Raw genomic sequence first — 9,943 nt, 5'->3', positions numbered from 1 at the left:
CATTATTATGTGTATTACCGTTGCCTTTAAGTTTTTTCCCTAAAACTTGCTCGGGCGCCCTGGACAATGGTTTGTTAAAACTTAAACATCTTTAAAGCTGCACGGGCATGACTTGTATTTTAATACGTGAAATTTAGTGCAATTTTCTAATTTTCATCCCCTTTGAAAGTCAACGGGATCTTTTTTTTTTTTTTTTAAATGGAGATACCTTCTTGACTGTTGAATTAACTTTAATGAAATTATGTGGTTAAGATTAAATCACAGACCATACAATTTCAACCACATAATTTCATTAAAGTCAAATCTAACGATAAAAAAGATGTTTCCATTTTTTTTGTAAATGAGAATTCGTCTTGTTAAAGGATTCATGTCGCAATAACCACTTGAGTCAAAGAGATACGAAAATCTTGTTAAATCGAGCAACTTGGGTTTGAGTTGGTCCAAACCCACTCTAGTCTAATTGGGTTGGCCCAAACCCACCCACGTTTAGTTCGACTTTATAAAACAAAATGAACTCTATCTGGGTTGAGGCCTTGCCTGCCCACATTCTAACTAACCCAAATCAACTCAACCCAATCCATTTAAACAAGAAACCTATTGCCATACTAACCCAAGTACTCGATCAAAAACCAAACTCTACATGGATTCAACTTGTTCATTAATCTTCTTATATATATCGATCCTCTTCTCATCTCTCGTCTATCTTTTTTCTTCCTCTCTCTCTCCTTAATTTGCCTGTCGCACGGAACGAAGCGCGCAGGATGGAAATAAATAAAAGTGTGCTCCAAAAATTAGAATATCTATTACAAGAGATTGCAGAATCTCTAAAGGAAGAGGTGGCTGTGATAAATAATTTGCGTCCTGAAGAAACTTATGCATCTTATTTGAAGCATTTGGCTGCTTCTACTGGAATTCTTGGAAAACTGGACTTGAAGGAGCGCCACGGCCATGCAGATCATGTGAGTGGTGACGGCAAAGAAGCATTATTGGACACGGAGGATTCATTCAGTGACTGGGTTCACGTTATCCACCCAGTTGCTGATGAGTTTAAAGGAGACTCCTCCGTATCATCAGCCGTGCCACCAACAACAAAGTTTAATTCTGTGGCACGGCTGCTTAGATATTGGCTCGGTTTAACAGCAGACACAATATTGTCCGCGACAGCCGATATTCTCGTTTCGGTGACAGCCGCCATTCTTAGAATCATTATCACCACCATGCTCGATAGGGCTCGTGCACTTGACAAACTTAAAGGGATCCTGAAAGTTATTATTCAAGAATTGGAAAATATAAACCCAGAAATACGGGAAATCGTTACTACCTTGGTTGCCGCGAAAGTCATGATCAAGCTTTCAGAAGAAGATGAATCTGAAGTCCCTAAGGGGTTCTTGGCGATCATACAACAATGTCTGCTCAAGTTCCAGGTACGTTACACATATAAATCTATATAAATTAGCTTATACATGGGGAATATACACATGACATTATTGTGAGCGTCTCTGTCGTATTTCAAGGCGTGGACATGTAACAGTAAAGGGTAATGTTAGGGATACCAACTTTTTAAACCAAATTTTAAAATTTTGTAAACCATAAACGTGATTGTTGATGATTGAATTATTATTTAAGTGTTGATTGAAATGCTTACTTCCTATTGCTGACACGTCATTTGGTTTGCAAATTTGATCTAAAAAGTTGGTATATCTACCTATAATTACTCGATGTCAAATATATATTAATAAAGTGTATTATTTTTATTTTAACCTAACAATTGCGAGTCTTTAATATATATACTGATTTTTTTGTTATCAATGTTTGGAATTTTCTGTGCAGAAAAAATATCCGGACATCTTGGATGGGGAAATACAAGCTTCAGATGCATAAACTATATTTACAATTTTATTTCTTTTTTTATATTTCTGTTAGAGGAAAATAAGAATTCTTCACCAATAGGGAAAGAATAGTACTAAACCGTAATATTAGTGATGATTTGGTTATGTTACTATCTAATTAGTCTAATTGAATTAGTTTTTTTTTCTTTGAAAAAGTACAATTGAATTATGTTACTATTTGATTAGTCTAATAAATTAGTTTTTTTTTAACAAGTATAATTGAATTAGTTATGAGTAGTAATTCAATTAATCTGCTTTACTTTTTTTTTTCTTTAAATAATCTCTTAATTCCTTCATATCATGTTATGTTATGTTAGGATAGGTCCTTGGTACACCACCTCCAATTCAGATGGTATGAGAGGGTGGAGGGGTCAAAACATGGGTAATGGTGGTCTCAAATCATGAGTAGTCAGTCATGGAAATTTTCCGAATCTAGGTCGGACCAATAAAGTGACTCGTCTTCCGAACTTAAGACCTTCTCAAGGATTTCTTACAGAGTAATTTTGATTAAAAATTTCAATCACGTCATAGGTTCGCAGCAATTATTTTAGTTTATGTTCACGAATTTATTTTCACGTCTTCTAAAAAGCTAGAACGAACAAGTTGAAGTGTGCCTCACTAACTCCTAATTTCTCGACAACGCTTAGTGAAATACATATGTACTATGGTCGAATAGAATTCCTCTTAACATTATTTAACATGTCATCTTTGACGATTTGAGTTGTACTTGAAATTTTCCGTTCAATATCATCGCTTTTGTACTCAAAAGGTTTTACGTGGACCTTTGGGCGCAACAAATTTATAATGTACTATAATGTATACGTGGTTTGGTTCCAATTGTGATTTTCATGTCACTTGTTCATAGGTGAGTAATTCATAGAGGTACACAAAATAATGTTATGTACTCAACTCAAGTTATAAAATATGGATTTGTTTTTATATTTTATTGATAATACTCAAAAAGCGAGACATATAATTTATAGTATAATACACAAAGGAAAAAAAATAGCATCACGTGACAGTATTCCTCGTACCCAAAGGGTGCGTTTGTTGCGCCGGACTGTCTCGGACTGGACTAGCTGCCGGGACTAAGCTGGACTGGCTTAGACTGGACTAAGCTGGACTAATTTAGTGAAGCGTTTGGTGTAATGTCGGACTAAGAAGCAGGATAAGAAAAACAGTATTGTTCACCAGATTTGTGTTTGCTTAGACTAGGACTACAAATTTTTGTCATTGTGTAATAGAGTAATGCTACAAATCTCATGATATGGGTTAATTGGAGCATATTTTTGCCATGTATATTATGAATCTTAAAAAAAATTGACAATTGTTTTGTTTCTATTACCTGCTAATAGAATTGGGTTTAATTTGCAAATGTAGCTTGGTTTAAACTCTATCACCCAACAGAAGAAAAATAATAGTGCCCAATACATGCAACTTCAACAAATACAAGTACATAATGAAGATCTCCATAATTTAGAAAATCCTAGTTAACATTAGTTAACATTAGCCAAAATAGATCTCCATAATTTACAAAATGGCTAGTTAACATAAGCCAAAATACTAGTGCAAAGCTAAGTTATAAGCCATAACATAAGATTGTATGATTAATAAAATACATCTATGTTAACATTAATAAAATACATCCATGTTAACATTAGCCAAAATCCTCATCCGCTTGCGTTGTCGCTTAAAAGCCTTTGGACGAACACTTTCTTAGCCTTAGCCTTCCGTTTATGCTCCTCTTCTCTGCAACCAACAACCACAAAAAATTGCAATTCAGCATCAACCCCACACAATACAAAACATTCACATTGTAATATCATGGTTATAAACCAAGTACACACACACACACTGCATACATACACACACACACACACACACACACACACACACACACACACACACACACACACACACACACACACACACACACACACACCGCATACATACACACACACACACACTGCATACACACACACACACACACACACTGCATACATACACACACACACACTGCATATATACATACACACACACACACACACTGCATACATACATACACACACACACACACTGCATACACACACACACACTGCATACATACACACACGCACACACACACACACTGCATACATACATACACACACACACTGCATACATACATACACACACACACACACACACACTGCATACATACATACACACACACACACACTGCATACATACACACACACACACACTGGTCAGATGCACACACTGCACTCACACGGACATACACACTCTCACACACTGACATACACTCACACACACCCTGCATACATACATACACTGCATACATAATCAAATTGTACAACTTAAGTTGGTTCAAACTTACACACAATACACACACATACTACACAAACACACACACACACACACACGGCCACAATACACAAACACACACACACACACAATACACACACACAGGAATCAAGAAAACCAAGAACTGCAAATAAAACTGAAGTATTTCAGCACAAGGAATCAAACAACAACAAATTTCTGCATTTATTTACATAAGTGATATTAAATGAACAATTGTAAAAAGCAATTGAAATAGAATCGGATGGATATGAATGGGAAAGTACAGCAGACCAAAACAAACAACTGAGCCCAGTGCACCAGGCTACTGCCATGGCAGCCATTGCAGAGTCATTGCAAAATAGATACATAGACAAACAATTAATGAATTTGGCTCCAAGTTTTCAAATTTTATTTATTAATAATTTACCAAAAACAACACCCAAACTCCAAAGCTCTGCATCTGCATCTCAATTCTTTGTCTGTAATACTAGTTTTCTAATCAAAAGCCTTGCATATACATCAAATTGTGGACGTGATAGGAATAGACAAGAGCACCACATGTTGAGGCACACAATTCTTTGTCCTTAATACTAATTGTCTAATCAAAATTTGCACCATAATTATCATTTTACTTTCCTCATATAACACCTAATTATTGATATTAATATGAACAAATGTGCAGCCCCGTGCACCAGGCTACTGCCATTGCAAAGTATTGCAGAGTCATTGCAAATTACATAGACAAACAATTTGAACGATGCTAATAACCCACCAGCCTCGGACCACTTAGCTACTACTAATTTATGAAATTCAACCCAAATCAAAAACACCCAAAACCACAAAATTCAAGAAAACTAATATTATCTACAAAACTGACAATCTTTGATGTAAAAATTCCAAATTTTCAGAATTTTCAAACCCAAAACAATGAATCGATGAAAACCCAGTAATAATTTAACGATCTAGAACAGAATCGAAGAAATAAATCGTCAGATTTGAAATTTACCAGACCAAGAGTAGATGATGACGAGCAGGAGATAAGGGCGAGCAGTACGAGGATGCCAGTGCAGGAAGATGAGCGAGCAGACGAGGACGAACGACGATTCTCTCTCGAAGACGGGCTTAGCAATCCCGTGGTATTTGGGCGTCCTCGCTAAGAACTCCGAGCGAAGGAAATAGTCGGAGCGAGTGAGGGCTAATCTCATTAAACTTAGTCCCTCTGCCTACCAAACATGGGACTACACTAATAATTAGTGTAGTCCAGTCCAATGAAACTTAGTGAGCCCAAACAAACACCCCCAAAAAGATTTCAGAGCGAAGGGATTACACATTTGGGCTCAAAAAGTATTTATAAATGATGGCCCAAAATAATGAAAAGGCCCACCCCACCCACACTTCTAATATCCACACAGATAGTCGTCATCGTCTGCGACGCACCGAGTTCAGTGGGCGAGCGAGACCTGAGCTAGTGAGCTCAACAAAGCCCGAGCCTGAAGAGTGCTACGGCGTCGCTTCCGAAGTAGAAGTTGAAGGAGAGAAGAAAGATGAATACAGACATCACAGCGTCAACGAAGCCCGAGTACCCGGTCATAGATCGGAACCCTCCGTTCACCACAGTCGTCGGCAACTTCAGCACCCTCGATTACTTCCGTTTCGCCACCATCACCGGCGTCTCCGTTACCGTCGGCTACCTCTCCGGTATCCCCATATCCCTTTCCGATTTTTCACGCTTTCTTCGATTAAAGCAGTAATCTTGATTAAGTAATTTGTGTGAATTTGATAGGGATTAAGCCCGGGATTAGAGGGCCGTCAATGGTTACAGGAGGTTTGATTGGGGTAATGGGTGGATTCATGTACGCTTACCAGAACTCGGCGGGACGCCTCATGGGCTTTTTCCCCAACGACGATGAGGTAGCTCGTCACAAGAAATGAAAATGCACATTCAGTGTTCACATTTCTAGGGTTTCTCTCTAATAATCAGACTGTTCCTTTTGTGCTGAATTCATTCATGTGCTACTTAATCGGAGATTAAAAGTTGCAGTTTTTTGGATCCGATGCCAATGCTGTCGTTTAAGTGTGTTTTGAAATGTCATACAACTGATAATAAAATGCTGCTGTTGTTGATATGATGCTATACAATGTTGTCCAACATTTTGTGGTGTTGGCTCTGAACAAGTTTATTTTATTTGTGATTCGTTCCAATTAATGGGATGTTAGCTCTCTGAGTTGGAAGTATGCGGAATTTTATCGTATTGGATCAAGCTTAACATGTTGTTTCCAGAGCTATGCTTAACATGTTGTTTCCAGAGCTATGTTTTGCTTTTATGTAATTGTTGATTAAGAAGAATAGCTTCCGGTTCGGGAGAATGATCATTTACGCATTTTTCCTTTCATGATATCCTTGAATTGGTGATTGTCAAGCTAGAATAGAAATATGCTTTTGTGATTGGCATATGAGAAGGACATAACTGAAGATCGGTCAGACTTTAACAGTGCTAGTTACGTGATTTTGCTTATCGAGTTTTTGAAACTTGTGAGCCTATGTCTAGTTCAAGAGGAGACGGAAACAGGTGGAGGATGGTTTTGCAAAACAGCCGAGGGTTATAGAGTAGGAGCAGAAGGTGCGCGTAAAGGTAGGAAAAGAAGCTAAGCACTAGGCTGGGAGCGTTACAAACTGATTGTTCCCTTCACACGTTTGCTGCATGATTTCCTGATCTGGACAGATAATAGATAATAAGCTCTGTCATAAGCTTTAAGAGAGGAGAGGGAGAAGAAGGAGGGGGGGTGGACGGGGGTGTGACCGGCTCAGTTGGGGTTGTTTTATGTGATAATACCCGTTATTTTACCCCTTCTTGAAAAATCTACTCTACTCTCTATGGAGCTTGTGGATTGTTCTATTAATTTGGGAGGCTGATGTTTGGTATAACGAAATGTCATGGGAAGTGGTTGAAGATTAATGATAACCAGTTAGGGCGTCGTTTCTAATGCAGATATTGCTATTCGATTGTTATTTTTTGAACCTAGGCTTGTATGTGTTCTGTTTGTATAACTTGTAGCATGCACAAGCCCATACTAAATATATCGTCTCTTTGATTGTTCACCCCTGTAGTTATTTGTGTTGTTTGTATGCAAAATGATTATGTATGGCTGACTTTATACAAAGTCCATATCCATGGTGGAGATGGAGTAGGATTCTCTCCCATTTTTTTCTCCTCTCCTTCTCTCCTCTCCTATTTGAATGGTCATGGTTAAGTCACGTCAACATCTTATATTAATTTTATATAGAAACAGAAAGACAAAATAGAGAATGTGAGAGGAGGAGAGAGAAGGGAATGTAAGTAGGAGGGGAGAGAATCCTAGTCCAGGGAGATTAGGCTTTGTAATTGTAAAATTAAAAGTACAGATATTTATATCCACCATTGACTTTGTGCTAAATGAAAACAAAAGTATATATTAGGCTTTGTAAATTTAACTATTTCAGTAGAAATGTATGTAGGTTTTAATCTTGGCTCTGATATGATTTGGACCCGAACTGCTCCATGCAAATGTTGATGCACCTTGGTTGCACTCAGCTAGGTCTGCAGCAGCACCTCAGGGTTCAGTCATCAAGTTGATACCCTGAAGATGCGGTGATTTTGAGTCTCTGGATGATCTCGGAGAAACCTATCCTCCGTTACAAGAGTGTTTGTCGTGGTCTCCCGTCGTCCTTCATCCCCCGTCTCCATCTCCATATCCAATTTTTTTTTCCTTCTCCACTAATCTCACCAGCAGCAGCAGCAGCAGCAGCAGCCGCAGGAGTCATCAAAGTCTGGAGGTGTTCATGAACAGTTGGAACAAATGTTACTATCGGACAGTACATCGTTTTCCATTGAGTAAATAATAAAGGACCCACGTTGGAACGTCAATATCTCAATTCAATTCAATCGTGTCTTGAAACGCGGCTGGAGTCTGGACCCACGTAACACGTTGGATCCGGTGGGCGGGGCACTTACCGATTCATTCAACTACCTTCAAGGCTTCAAGCATGTTCTGGATTCATTTTCATAAGGATTCGACGTGATCATGGAGTGCCGGCTGTCGACTACCTGACGCCCTCCCCCTCCTCCTTTATCCGGGCTTGGGACCGGCCATGTAAGACATAGGCGGAGTTCTTCAAGGCTTCAAGCATAAATGCTGTAAATTATACCAAGTGTTAATTAATTAATCATTATTTCATTTTATAGTGTCACTGTCTTATTTTCATAATTAGTATTATAAAAATTATAAAATTGTGATTAAAGAAGAATGGTGATCTCATCCCACTTCCCACGAGCACCCGCACCAGGCAAAGCAAAGGCATGGTCGGAGTAGTAGGTAAAGAGAAAGTCCTCCACCCACTTCCATACAAATTACAAGAGGTAGTTCCCAATTAAATATCAAATATTTGCATTTTGCTTCTAATTTTGGAAGCTTCCTTTTACGTGTGACGACCATTTTGAGATTAGGACAAAATCTTAATTGACACTCATATCATTTATGCCATATTTAAGGTCTCCCAACAGTGGCTTCCATGAATATTAATTAATAGCATTTACATTTTATATGACGACTCATGTTAGTACAACTCTTATAATATTAGTGAAGGCATGAGCGAGCTAGCTAGCTAAGAGAGATAAGAGAAATATTAGAGGACTTTACAAATGTTTGGCATACTACTCCTAGAAAGTTTATCCCTTTCTTATGATTTATAGCAGTTAAAAGTGAGTCTCATCACTCGTGTCAACTGACACATTTTACGCACCGATGTTTTTTTTTTTTTTTTCAAGCATGCGTATAATGTCGCTTATTTTTAATCTTTAAATTGAATCAACCGATAAAAAAATAATAGACATAAATAAACAACAACATGCAAAAAGAAAAAGAATATATGCCACACCATCAACAATTTTAGACCAAAAAAAAGGACAAATCTTAAAGCGTGTTAAAGAAAGGCCATGGCAATTGGGAAGGTCAAATGGACAATACATCCTAATCTTACGACGCAAAGTCCAAATCTTCACGTGCCATGCAATGACTGGTCCCCCCATCAACTCATTCATTAATTTATACCCAAGCAAAAATTTTAGTGTTGCTATCCGATACATAAAGTTGGATTTCATTTCAATACCACTGGAATTATGTACTTGTATTAGGCTGAAACAAGAAATGAAATGTCATACAAGAAAACCCTAGCTGCGAGAGAGGAAAAAACCTACCCCCGCCGACTGCAGCCCTTGATGTTGGGGTCAATGGCCATCCTTCTTAATTCCTTCCTTCTCCTTCTTTTTTTTCTGTTTTTAGTAGTGATCATTCACTCGCTTTGTCGATGAGAACCTTTGTGTTTGTGGTTGTGGGTCACTCTCTCCTTGTAAGGAGGAGAACTTTTGTAACAATTATGACTTACGGCTCAACCTCGAATCTTAGAACGATAATTGTTGTTCAAATATGAAGTGATGCTTTTGTGGCTTGTGCACTTGGTAAGGATTATGTAGAAGAAGCTCAACGTTTGTTGGAAGTGATTTAAGCAGAGTTTTTTCCTGCAATTACAGGACCATCAAAGGGGTTTGGGATCTTTCTCTTATATATGAGGTCGTTCCAATGGTTTGATGGATTCACAGTCATGTTTTTGTGTCATTGCAAAGTTTTCAGGTAATGGTATGTGTTTACCTTGTGTGTCTTGACAGTGTAGGTCC

The 9,943-nt window shown here is 38.1% G+C and overlaps 2 protein-coding genes and 1 long non-coding RNA gene across 3 annotated transcripts; 2 read left to right on the top strand and 1 right to left on the bottom strand.

The window, feature by feature from the left end:
- The first annotated feature begins 663 nt into the window (after positions 1-663).
- LOC126587985 (uncharacterized) lies at positions 664-1,897 on the top strand. Its single transcript, XM_050253099.1, has 2 exons — positions 664-1,424; positions 1,831-1,897. The coding sequence occupies exons 1-2, from the start codon at positions 762-764 to the stop codon at positions 1,879-1,881; spliced, it is 714 nt and encodes a 237-aa protein (XP_050109056.1). The 5' UTR covers positions 664-761; the 3' UTR covers positions 1,882-1,897.
- Positions 1,898-3,342: 1,445 nt separating this feature from the next.
- On the bottom strand, positions 3,343-5,629 carry LOC126587459 (uncharacterized). The gene is made up of 2 exons (XR_007611076.1): positions 5,239-5,629; positions 3,343-3,638 (listed from the first exon to the last, which is right to left on the bottom strand). It is a non-coding gene; the product is annotated as an uncharacterized LOC126587459 (long non-coding RNA).
- A 15-nt stretch (positions 5,630-5,644) lies between these two features.
- LOC126587458 (uncharacterized) lies at positions 5,645-6,356 on the top strand. Its single transcript, XM_050252534.1, has 2 exons — positions 5,645-5,930; positions 6,016-6,356. Exons 1-2 carry the CDS (start codon positions 5,777-5,779, stop codon positions 6,162-6,164), a joined length of 303 nt encoding a protein of 100 aa, XP_050108491.1. The 5' UTR covers positions 5,645-5,776; the 3' UTR covers positions 6,165-6,356.
- Positions 6,357-9,943: the final 3,587 nt, after the last annotated feature.

Source organism: Malus sylvestris, chromosome 10 (assembly GCF_916048215.2).
Source record: "Malus sylvestris chromosome 10, drMalSylv7.2, whole genome shotgun sequence".
Lineage (NCBI taxonomy): Eukaryota > Viridiplantae > Streptophyta > Magnoliopsida > Rosales > Rosaceae > Malus > Malus sylvestris.
This window is presented reverse-complemented; position numbering and strand designations above follow the sequence as displayed.